At 33.6% G+C, this 15,566-nt stretch overlaps 1 protein-coding gene across 2 annotated transcripts in view; it reads left to right on the top strand.

Moving 5' to 3' along the window:
* Positions 1-15,566, top strand: part of klhdc3 (kelch domain containing 3) — a 64,384-nt gene that overhangs the window by 19,301 nt on the left and 29,517 nt on the right. For both annotated transcript variants that reach the window (XM_058385686.1, XM_058385685.1), the window contains one exon: positions 14,906-15,014. In XM_058385686.1, the coding sequence (XP_058241669.1) occupies positions 14,906-15,014 (109 nt within the window). The remainder of the gene's footprint in view (positions 1-14,905; positions 15,015-15,566) is intronic.

Here is a 15,566-nt window from a genome sequence, read left to right as displayed (position 1 = left end):
TTACACTTCACTTCACTACACTATATTACACTTCACTACACTACACTATATTACACTTCACTACACTATATTACACTTCACTACACTACACTATATTACACTTCACTTCACTACACTATATTACACTTCACTACACTACACTATATTACACTTCACTACACTATATTACACTTCACTTCACTACACTATATTACACTTCACTACACTACACTATATTACACTTCACTACACTATATTACACTTCACTTCACTACACTATATTACACTTCACTACACTACACTATATTACACTTCACTACACTATATTACACTTCACTTCACTACACTATATTACACTTCACTTCACTACACTATATTACACTTCACTTCACTACACTATATTACACTTCACTTCACTACACTATATTACACTTCACTACACTACACTATATTACACTTCACTACACTATATTACACTTCACTTCACTACACTATATTACACTTCACTACACTACACTATATTACACTTCACTACACTACACTATATTACACTTCACTACACTATATTACACTTCACTACACTACACTATATTACACTTCACTACACTATATTACACTTCACTTCACTACACTATATTACACTTCACTTCACTACACTATATTACACTTCACTTCACTACACTATATTACACTTCACTACACTACACTATATTACACTTCACTACACTACACTATATTACACTTCACTACACTACACTATATTACACTTCACTACACTATATTACACTTCACTTCACTACACTATATTACACTTCACTTCACTACACTATATTACACTTCACTACACTATATTACACTTCACTACACTATATTACACTTCACTACACTACACTATATTACACTTCACTACACTACACTATATTACACTTCACTACACTACACTATATTACACTTCACTACACTACACTATATTACACTTCACTACACTACACTATATTACACTTCACTACACTATATTACACTTCACTACACTACACTATATTACACTTCACTACACTATATTACACTTCACTACACTACACTATATTACACTTCACTACACTATATTACACTTCACTACACTACACTATATTACACTTCACTTCACTACACTATATTACACTTCACTTCACTACACTATATTACACTTCACTACACTACACTATATTACACTTCACTACACTATATTACACTTCACTACACTACACTATATTACACTTCACTACACTACACTATATTACACTTCACTACACTACACTATATTACACTTCACTACACTACACTATATTACACTTCACTACACTACACTATATTACACTTCACTACACTATATTACACTTCACTACACTACACTATATTACACTTCACTACACTATATTACACTTCACTACACTACACTATATTACACTTCACTACACTATATTACACTTCACTACACTACACTATATTACACTTCACTACACTATATTACACTTCACTACACTACACTATATTACACTTCACTACACTATATTACACTTCACTACACTACACTATATTACACTTCACTACACTACACTATATTACACTTCACTACACTATATTACACTTCACTTCACTACACTATATTACACTTCACTACACTATATTACACTTCACTACACTACACTATATTACACTTCACTACACTACACTATATTACACTTCACTACACTATATTACACTTCACTACACTACACTATATTACACTTCACTACACTATATTACACTTCACTTCACTACACTATATTACACTTCACTACACTATATTACACTTCACTACACTACACTATATTACACTTCACTACACTATATTACACTTCACTACACTACACTATATTACACTTCACTACACTATATTACACTTCACTACACTACACTATATTACACTTCACTACACTACACTATATTACACTTCACTACACTACACTATATTACACTTCACTACACTATATTACACTTCACTACACTACACTATATTACACTTCACTACACTATATTACACTTCACTACACTACACTATATTACACTTCACTACACTATATTACACTTCACTACACTACACTATATTACACTTCACTACACTACACTATATTACACTTCACTTCACTACACTATATTACACTTCACTACACTACACTATATTACACTTCACTTCACTACACTATATTACACTTCACTACACTACACTATATTACACTTCACTACACTACACTATATTACACTTCACTTCACTACACTATATTACACTTCACTTCACTACACTATATTACACTTCACTACACTATATTACACTTCACTACACTATATTACACTTCACTACACTATATTACACTTCACTTCACTACACTATATTACACTTCACTACACTATATTACACTTCACTTCACTACACTATATTACACTTCACTACACTATATTACACTTCACTACACTATATTACACTTCACTACACTATATTACACTTCACTACACTATATTACACTTCACTACACTACACTATATTACACTTCACTACACTATATTACACTTCACTACACTATATTACACTTCACTTCACTACACTATATTACACTTCACTACACTATATTACACTTCACTTCACTACACTATATTACACTTCACTACACTACACTATATTACACTTCACTACACTATATTACACTTCACTACACTATATTACACTTCACTTCACTACACTATATTACACTTCACTACACTATATTACACTTCACTTCACTACACTATATTACACTTCACTACACTACACTATATTACACTTCACTACACTATATTACACTTCACTACACTATATTACACTTCACTTCACTACACTATATTACACTTCACTACACTACACTATATTACACTTCACTACACTATATTACACTTCACTACACTACACTATATTACACTTCACTACACTATATTACACTTCACTACACTATATTACACTTCACTACACTATATTACACTTCACTACACTATATTACACTTCACTACACTACACTATATTACACTTCACTACACTATATTACACTTCACTACACTACACTATATTACACTTCACTACACTACACTATATTACACTTCACTACACTATATTACACTTCACTACACTACACTATATTACACTTCACTACACTATATTACACTTCACTACACTACACTATATTACACTTCACTACACTACACTATATTACACTTCACTACACTATATTACACTTCACTACACTACACTATATTACACTTCACTACACTATATTACACTTCACTACACTACACTATATTACACTTCACTACACTATATTACACTTCACTACACTACACTATATTACACTTCACTACACTATATTACACTTCACTACACTACACTATATTACACTTCACTACACTATATTACACTTCACTACACTACACTATATTACACTTCACTACACTATATTACACTTCACTACACTACACTATATTACACTTCACTACACTATATTACACTTCACTACACTATATTACACTTCACTACACTACACTATATTACACTTCACTACACTATATTACACTTCACTACACTACACTATATTACACTTCACTACACTATATTACACTTCACTACACTACACTATATTACACTTCACTACACTATATTACACTTCACTTCACTACACTATATTACACTTCACTACACTACACTATATTACACTTCACTACACTATATTACACTTCACTACACTACACTATATTACACTTCACTACACTACACTATATTACACTTCACTACACTATATTACACTTCACTTCACTACACTATATTACACTTCACTTCACTACACTATATTACACTTCACTACACTACACTATATTACACTTCACTACACTACACTATATTACACTTCACTACACTACACTATATTACACTTCACTACACTACACTATATTACACTTCACTACACTACACTATATTACACTTCACTTCACTACACTATATTACACTTCACTACACTATATTACACTTCACTACACTATATTACACTTCACTACACTATATTACACTTCACTACACTATATTACACTTCACTACACTATATTACACTTCACTACACTATATTACACTTCACTACACTACACTATATTACACTTCACTACACTATATTACACTTCACTACACTACACTATATTACACTTCACTACACTACACTATATTACACTTCACTACACTATATTACACTTCACTACACTACACTATATTACACTTCACTACACTATATTACACTTCACTACACTATATTACACTTCACTTCACTACACTATATTACACTTCACTACACTACACTATATTACACTTCACTACACTATATTACACTTCACTACACTACACTATATTACACTTCACTACACTACACTATATTACACTTCACTACACTATATTACACTTCACTACACTACACTATATTACACTTCACTACACTATATTACACTTCACTACACTACACTATATTACACTTCACTACACTATATTACACTTCACTACACTACACTATATTACACTTCACTACACTATATTACACTTCACTACACTACACTATATTACACTTCACTACACTATATTACACTTCACTACACTACACTATATTACACTTCACTACACTATATTACACTTCACTACACTACACTATATTACACTTCACTACACTATATTACACTTCACTACACTACACTATATTACACTTCACTACACTATATTACACTTCACTTCACTACACTATATTACACTTCACTACACTACACTATATTACACTTCACTACACTATATTACACTTCACTACACTACACTATATTACACTTCACTACACTATATTACACTTCACTACACTACACTATATTACACTTCACTACACTACACTATATTACACTTCACTACACTATATTACACTTCACTACACTACACTATATTACACTTCACTTCACTACACTATATTACACTTCACTACACTATATTACACTTCACTTCACTACACTATATTACACTTCACTACACTATATTACACTTCACTTCACTACACTATATTACACTTCACTACACTATATTACACTTCACTACACTATATTACACTTCACTTCACTACACTATATTACACTTCACTACACTATATTACACTTCACTTCACTACACTATATTACACTTCACTTCACTACACTATATTACACTTCACTACACTATATTACACTTCACTTCACTACACTATATTACACTTCACTACACTATATTACACTTCACTACACTATATTACACTTCACTACACTATATTACACTTCACTTCACTACACTATATTACACTTCACTACACTATATTACACTTCACTTCACTACACTATATTACACTTCACTACACTACACTATATTACACTTCACTACACTATATTACACTTCACTTCACTACACTATATTACACTTCACTACACTACACTATATTACACTTCACTACACTATATTACACTTCACTACACTATATTACACTTCACTTCACTACACTATATTACACTTCACTACACTACACTATATTACACTTCACTACACTATATTACACTTCACTTCACTACACTATATTACACTTCACTTCACTATATTACACTTCACTACACTATATTACACTTCACTACACTATATTACACTTCACTACACTATATTACACTACACTACACTATATTACACTTCACTACACTATATTACACTTCACTACACTACACTATATTACACTTCACTACACTATATTACACTTCACTACACTACACTATATTACACTTCACTACACTATATTACACTTCACTACACTACACTATATTACACTTCACTACACTACACTATATTACACTTCACTACACTACACTATATTACACTTCACTACACTACACTATATTACACTTCACTTCACTACACTATATTACACTTCACTACACTATATTACACTTCACTACACTATATTACACTTCACTACACTATATTACACTTCACTACACTACACTATATTACACTTCACTACACTACACTATATTACACTTCACTTCACTACACTATATTACACTACACTACACTATATTACACTTCACTACACTACACTATATTACACTTCACTACACTATATTACACTTCACTACACTATATTACACTTCACTACACTATATTACACTTCACTACACTATATTACACTTCACTACACTACACTATATTACACTTCACTACACTACACTATATTACACTTCACTACACTATATTACACTTCACTACACTACACTATATTACACTTCACTACACTACACTATATTACACTTCACTACACTATATTACACTTCACTACACTACACTATATTACACTTCACTACACTATATTACACTTCACTTCACTACACTATATTACACTTCACTACACTACACTATATTACACTTCACTACACTATATTACACTTCACTTCACTACACTATATTACACTTCACTACACTACACTATATTACACTTCACTACACTACACTATATTACACTTCACTACACTATATTACACTTCACTACACTACACTATATTACACTTCACTACACTACACTATATTACACTTCACTACACTATATTACACTTCACTACACTACACTATATTACACTTCACTACACTATATTACACTTCACTACACTACACTATATTACACTTCACTACACTATATTACACTTCACTACACTACACTATATTACACTTCACTACACTATATTACACTTCACTACACTACACTATATTACACTTCACTACACTATATTACACTTCACTACACTACACTATATTACACTTCACTACACTACACTATATTACACTTCACTACACTACACTATATTACACTTCACTACACTACACTATATTACACTTCACTGCACTACACTATATTACACTTCACTACACTATATTACACTTCACTTCACTACACTATATTACACTTCACTACACTACACTATATTACACTTCACTACACTATATTACACTTCACTACACTATATTACACTTCACTACACTATATTACACTTCACTACACTATATTACACTTCACTACACTATATTACACTTCACTACACTACACTATATTACACTTCACTACACTACACTATATTACACTTCACTACACTATATTACACTTCACTACACTACACTATATTACACTTCACTACACTACACTATATTACACTTCACTACACTATATTACACTTCACTACACTACACTATATTACACTTCACTACACTATATTACACTTCACTTCACTACACTATATTACACTTCACTACACTACACTATATTACACTTCACTACACTATATTACACTTCACTTCACTACACTATATTACACTTCACTACACTACACTATATTACACTTCACTACACTACACTATATTACACTTCACTACACTATATTACACTTCACTACACTACACTATATTACACTTCACTACACTACACTATATTACACTTCACTACACTATATTACACTTCACTTCACTACACTATATTACACTTCACTACACTACACTATATTACACTTCACTACACTATATTACACTTCACTTCACTACACTATATTACACTTCACTACACTACACTATATTACACTTCACTACACTATATTACACTTCACTACACTACACTATATTACACTTCACTACACTATATTACACTTCACTACACTACACTATATCACACTTCACTACACTACACTATATTACACTTCACTACACTATATTACACTTCACTACACTACACTATATTACACTTCACTACACTATATTACACTTCACTACACTACACTATATTACACTACACTACACTATATTACACTTCACTTCACTACACTATATTACACTTCACTTCACTACACTATATTACACTTCACTTCACTACACTATATTACACTTCACTACACTATATTACACTTCACTACACTATATTACACTTCACTTCACTACACTATATTACACTTCACTTCACTACACTATATTACACTTCACTTCACTACACTATATTACACTTCACTACACTATATTACACTTCACTTCACTACACTATATTACACTTCACTTCACTACACTATATTACACTTCACTTCACTACACTATATTACACTTCACTACACTACACTATATTACACTTCACTACACTACACTATATTACACTTCACTACACTATATTACACTTCACTACACTACACTATATTACACTTCACTACACTACACTATATTACACTTCACTACACTACACTATATTACACTTCACTACACTACACTATATTACACTTCACTACACTACACTATATTACACTTCACTACACTACACTATATTACACTTCACTACACTACACTATATTACACTTCACTACACTACACTATATTACACTTCACTACACTACACTATATTACACTTCACTACACTACACTATATTACACTTCACTTCACTACACTATATTACACTTCACTACACTACACTATATTACACTTCACTTCACTACACTATATTACACTTCACTACACTACACTATATTACACTTCACTACACTATATTACACTTCACTACACTACACTATATTACACTTCACTACACTACACTATATTACACTTCACTACACTATATTACACTTCACTACACTACACTATATTACACTTCACTACACTACACTATATTACACTTCACTACACTATATTACACTTCACTACACTACACTATATTACACTTCACTACACTACACTATATTACACTTCACTACACTATATTACACTTCACTACACTATATTACACTTCACTACACTACACTATATTACACTTCACTACACTATATTACACTTCACTACACTACACTATATTACACTTCACTACACTACACTATATTACACTTCACTACACTATATTACACTTCACTTCACTACACTATATTACACTTCACTACACTACACTATATTACACTTCACTACACTACACTATATTACACTTCACTACACTATATTACACTTCACTACACTACACTATATTACACTTCACTACACTATATTACACTTCACTTCACTACACTATATTACACTTCACTACACTACACTATATTACACTTCACTACACTACACTATATTACACTTCACTTCACTACACTATATTACACTTCACTACACTACACTATATTACACTTCACTACACTATATTACACTTCACTACACTACACTATATTACACTTCACTACACTATATTACACTTCACTACACTACACTATATTACACTTCACTACACTACACTATATTACACTTCACTACACTATATTACACTTCACTACACTACACTATATTACACTTCACTACACTATACTACACTATACTACACTATACTACATTACACTATACTATACTCTACTTCACTTCACTACACTATACTACACTTCACTATACTACACTATACTATACTTCACTTCACTACACTACACTACACTATACTATACTATACTATACTTCACTTCACTTCACTACACTATAGTATACTTCACTACACTATACTATACTTCACTTCACTACACTACACTATACTTCACTTCACTACACTTCACTACACTATACTATACTTCACTTCACTATACAATACTTCACTTCACTACACTGCACTATACTTCACTACACTATACTATACTTCACTACACTACACTATACTACACTACACCATACTATACTACACAAATAGTATTCATGTAGTGCATTATAGTGATTATATAATATAGTTTAGTGTTTATTTAGTATAGTGTAGGATTCTGTAGTTTAGTGTGGTTAATTTTTTATGTAGTGTAGTTTAGTGTACTATAGGGTAGTTTAGTGTTTATGTAGTGTAGTTTAGTGTACTGTAGTGTAATATAGTGTATTTTAGTGTAGTTTAGTGTACTATATTGTAGTTTAGTGTAGTGCAGTTTAGTGTAGTATAGTACAGTGTAGTTTACTGTAGTGTGGTATATTGTTTATGTAGTGTAGTTTAGTGTACTATAGTGTAGTTTTTATGTGTCGTTTAGTGTAGTGTAGTATATTGTAGTGCTTATGTAGTGTAGTTTAGTGTACTACAGTGTAGTATAATGTAGTTTAGTTTAGTATAGTGTAGTTTTTAAATGTAGTTTAGTGTAGTGTAGTGTTTGTGTAATTTAGTGTTTACAGTGAGGGAAAAATGATTTGATCCCCTGCTGATTTTTGTACATTTGCCCACTGACAGAAATGACCAGTCTGTAATTTTAATGGTAGGTTTATCTGAACAGTGAGAGACAGAATAACAACAAAAAAATCCAGAAAAACACATTTCAGCAAAGTTCTACATTGATTTGCATTTTATTGAGTGAAATAAGTATTTGACCCCTTTGCAAAACATGACTTAGTACTTGGTGCCAAACCCTTGTTGGCAATCACAGACGTCAGACATTTCTTGTAGTTGGCCACCAGGTTTGCACACATCTCACATCTCAAGGAATTTGGGCCCACTCCTCTCTGCAGATCCTCTCCAGGTCATTAAGGATTTGTGGCTGACCCTTCAGCTCCCTCCACAGATTTTCTATGGGATTAAGGTCTGGAGACTGGCTAGGCCACTACAGGACCTTAATGTGCTTCTTCTTGAACCACTCCTTTGTTGCCTTGGCCGTGTGTTTTGGGTCATTGTCAGGCTGGAAAATCCATCCACGACCCATTTTCAATGCCCTGGCTGAGGGAAGGAGCTTCTCATCCAAGATTTAACGGTACATGGCTCCGTCCATCGTCCCTTTGATGCGGCACAGTTGTCCTGTCACCTGGGGATGGTGTACTTGGGGTCATAGGCAGCATTCCTCCTCCTCCAAACACGGCGAGTTGAGTTGATGCCAAAGAGCTGGATTTTGGTCTCATTTGACCACAACACTTTCACCCAGTTCTCCTCTGAATCATTCAGATGTTCACTGGCAAACTTCAGATGGTCCTGTACATGTGCTTTCTTTAGCAGGGGGACATTGCGGGTGCTACTGGATTTCTTAATCTCAGCTGTTTAACTGTATGAAGGACACCTGTCCACAGAAGGAAGCAATCAATCAGATTGGTGATTGACTATCATGGTCAAGACCAAAGAGCTGTCCATGGATGTCAGGGACAAGATTGTAGACCTACACAAGGCTGGAATGAGCTACAAGACCATCGCCAAGCAGCTTGGTGAGAAGGTGACAACAGTTGGTGCGATTATTCCCAAATGGAAGAAACACAAAAGGACTGTCAGTCTTCCTCGGTCTGGGGCTCCATGCAAGATCTCACCTCATGGAGTTTCAATGATCATGAGAACGGCGAGGAATCAGCCCAGAATTACACTGGAGGATTTTGTCAATGATCTCAAGGCAGCTGGGACCACAGTCACCAAGAAAATAATTGGTAACACACTACGCCATGAAAGACTGAAATCCAGTAGCACCCGCAATGTCCCCCTGCTAAAGAAAGCACATGTACAGGACCATCTGAAGTTTGCCAGTGAACATCTGAATGATTCAGAGGAGAACTGGGTGAAAGTGTTGTGGTCAAATGAGACCAAAATCCAGCTCTTTGGCATCAACTCAACTCGCCGTGTTTGGAGGAGGAGGAATGCTGCCTATGACCCCAAGTACACCATCCCCAGGTGACAGGACAACTGTGCCGCATCAAAGGGACGATGGACGGAGCCATGTACCGTTAAATCTTGGATGAGAAGCTCCTTCCCTCAGCCAGGGCATTGAAAATGGGTCGTGGATGGATTTTCCAGCCTGACAATGACCCAAAACACACGGCCAAGGCAACAAAGGAGTGGTTCAAGAAGAAGCACATTAAGGTCCTGTAGTGGCCTAGCCAGTCTCCAGACCTTAATCCCATAGAAAATCTGTGGAGGGAGCTGAAGGGTCAGCCACAAATCCTTAATGACCTGGAGAGGATCTGCAGAGAGGAGTGGGCCCAAATTCCTTGAGATGTGAGATGTGTGCAAACCTGGTGGCCAACTACAAGAAATGTCTGACGTCTGTGATTGCCAACAAGGGTTTGGCACCAAGTACTAAGTCATGTTTTGCAAAGGGGTCAAATACTTATTTCACTCAATAAAATGCAAATCAATGTAGAACTTTTTTGAAATGTGTTTTTCTGGATTTTTTTTGTTGTTATTCTGTCTCTCACTGTTCAGATAAACCTACCATTAAAATTACAGACTGATCATTTCTGTCAGTGGGCAAATGTACAAAAATCAGCAGGGGATCAAATCATTTTTCCCTCACTGTAAACACTAAATTACACAAACACTACACTACACTAAACTACATTTAAAAACTACACTATACTAAACTAAACTACATTATACTACACTGTAGTACACTAAACTACACTACATAAGCACTACAATATACTACACTACACTAAAGTAAAGTTGGCGATGGTCTTGTAGCTCATTCCAGCCTTGTGTAGGTCTACAATCTTGTCCCTGACATCCATGGACAGCTCTTTGGTCTTGACCATGATAGTCAATCACCAATCTGATTGATTGCTTCCTTCTGTGGACAGGTGTCCTTCATACAGTTAAACAGCTGAGATTAAGAGCACTCCCCGAGAGTGCTCCTACTGTAATCTCAGCTCCTTACCTGTATAAAAGACACCTGGGAGCCAGAAATCTTTCTGATTGATAGGGGATCAAATACTTATTTCACTAATTAAAATGCAAATCAATGTAGAACTTTTCTGAAATGTGTTTTTCTGGATTTTTTTTGTTGTTATTCTGTCTCTCACTGTTCAGATAAACTTACCATTAAAATTACAGACTGATCATTTCTTGTCAGTGGGCAAACGTACAGAATCAACAGGGGATAAAATCATTTTTTCCCTTACTGTATGTAGTGTAGTTTAGTGTACTATAGTGTAGTGTAGTTTAGTGTACTATACTGTAGTGTAGTATAGTGTAGTATAGTGTATAGTGTAGTGTTTATGTAGTGTACTATAGTGTAGTATAGTGTTTATGTAGTGTAGTTTAGTGTAGTGTAGTTTAGTGTAGTGTAGTATAGTGTTTATGTAGTGTAGTTTAGTGTAGTGTAGTTTAGTGTAGTGTAGTATAGTGTTTATGTAGTGTAGTTTAGTGTACTATAGTATAGTATAGTGTTTATGTAGTGTAGTTTAGTGTAGTATAGTGTTTATGTAGTGTAGTTTAGTGTAGTGTAGTATAGTGTTTATGTAGTGTAGTTTAGTGTAGTATAGTGTTTATGTAGTGTAGTTTAGTGTAGTGTAGTATAGTGTTTATGTAGTGTAGTTTAGTGTACTATAGTATAGTATAGTGTTTATGTAGTGTAGTTTAGTGTACTATAGTATAGTATAGTGTTTATGTAGTGTAGTTTAGTGTAGTATAGTGGTTATGTAGTGTACTATAGTGTAGTTTAATGTAGTATAGTGTAGTTTAGTGTAGTATAGTGTTTATGTAGTGTAGTTTAGTGTACTATAGTATAGTATAGTGTTTATGTAGTGTAGTTTAGTGTAGTATAGTGGTTATGTAGTGTACTATAGTGTAGTTTAATGTAGTATAGTGTAGTTTAGTGTAGTATAGTGTTTATGTAGTGTAGTTTAGTGTAGTATAGTGGTTATGTAGTGTACTATAGTGTAGTTTAATGTAGTATAGTGTAGTTTAGTGTAGTATAGTGTTTATGTAGTGTACTATAGTGTAGTATAGTGGTTATGTAGTGTACTATAGTGTAGTATAGTGGTTATGTAGTGTACTATAGTGTAGTATAGTGGTTATGTAGTGTAGTATAGTGGTTATGTAGTGTACTATAGTGTAGTATAGTGGTTATGTAGTGTATTATAGTGTAGTTTAATGTAGTATAGTGTAGTTTAGTGTAGTATAGTGTTTATGTAGTGTACTATAGTGTAGTATAGTGGTTATGTAGTGTACTATAGTGTAGTATAGTGGTTATGTAGTGTACTATAGTGTAGTATAGTGTTTATGTAGTGTAGTTTAGTGTACTATAGTATAGTATAGTGTTTATGTAGTGTACTATAGTGTAGTATAGTGGTTATGTAGTGTACTATAGTGTAGTATAGTGGTTATGTAGTGTAGTATAGTGGTTATGTAGTGTACTATAGTGTAGTATAGTGGTTATGTAGTGTATTATAGTGTAGTATAGTGTTTATGTAGTGTAGTTTAGTGTACTATAGTATAGTATAGTGTTTATGTAGTGTACTATAGTGTAGTATAGTGGTTATGTAGTGTACTATAGTGTAGTATAGTGGTTATGTAGTGTACTATAGTGTAGTATAGTGGTTATGTAGTGTAGTATAGTGGTTATGTAGTGTACTATAGTGTAGTATAGTGGTTATGTAGTGTACTATAGTGTAGTATAGTGTTTATGTAGTGTAGTTTAGTGTACTATAGTATAGTATAGTGTTTATGTAGTGTACTATAGTGTAGTATAGTGGTTATGTAGTGTACTATAGTGTAGTATAGTGGTTATGTAGTGTAGTATAGTGGTTATGTAGTGTACTATAGTGTAGTATAGTGGTTATGTAGTGTAGTATAGTGGTTATGTAGTGTACTATAGTGTAGTATAGTGTTATGAAGGAATTACGATCGGTACTAAGATATTGTATGAAGATGAGAGTAACAGCTTTGTACTATAGCATGATAGAAATGCTTGTGCTCTGTTTATGTTCTTCATCCTCATAGCAAAGCAGAACATTTCCAAAATATTTCTTTAAAATAAACAGCAGTTAACAGTCTGTTTTATACAGTACGGTCTTTTCTCCTAATTTTATCACTGCGATGCACAGAGCTTGGTTTTATGTCATAATAATATAATAAACCTTTGTGTGTGTGTGTGTAGAGACATTCTGTTGGAAGAAGGTGGAGCCAAAGGGGAAGTTCCCATGTCCCCGCAGACGACAGTGCTGTTGCATTGTTGGAGATCGAATCATCCTCTTTGGAGGGACGAGGTACACACACTATTCACTCTACTCTTCCTTATTCATCATCTTCATCACACATTACTCATCTTCACACTCATCACTTATCACACTCTTCATTATTTTTCACTTGTCACACTCATCACTGTTCATCACACTAACCCCAGACTAAACCCCAGACTAAACCCCAGACTATCTGATCTGATCTGAAACCTGCAGAGGAATGAGAGAAAAAGCTGAAGTGTAAACATTGCACAGCTCAGAGAGAGACAACTCAAATTCATTAAAAAAAAGGCACAAAAGGACGATTGACACTGAGGGTTGAATATGTAGAAATTGTGCAGTGTTTAGTTTTAGTTTAGATTTTATTTTTATTTCTCAGAGGCTATCTAAATAACTTAATTTTATTTCTGTATAATCTCTTCAAAGAGGAGCAGAAATCAATCTCTGATAGATTTAAACTGTTTTAATACAGCAAAAAGAGAAAGCACTGGGGGTGAATGCTTTCTGTGTGTGTGTGTGTGTGTGTGTGTGTGTGTGTGTGTAATTAGGATTAAGGACAGAGCAGGGTGTGAAACACAG

Source organism: Hemibagrus wyckioides, linkage group LG03, assembly GCF_019097595.1.
Source record: "Hemibagrus wyckioides isolate EC202008001 linkage group LG03, SWU_Hwy_1.0, whole genome shotgun sequence".
Lineage (NCBI taxonomy): Eukaryota > Metazoa > Chordata > Actinopteri > Siluriformes > Bagridae > Hemibagrus > Hemibagrus wyckioides.
The sequence above is the reverse complement of the archived record's forward strand: the minus strand, read 5'-3'. Positions and strand labels throughout refer to the sequence as shown.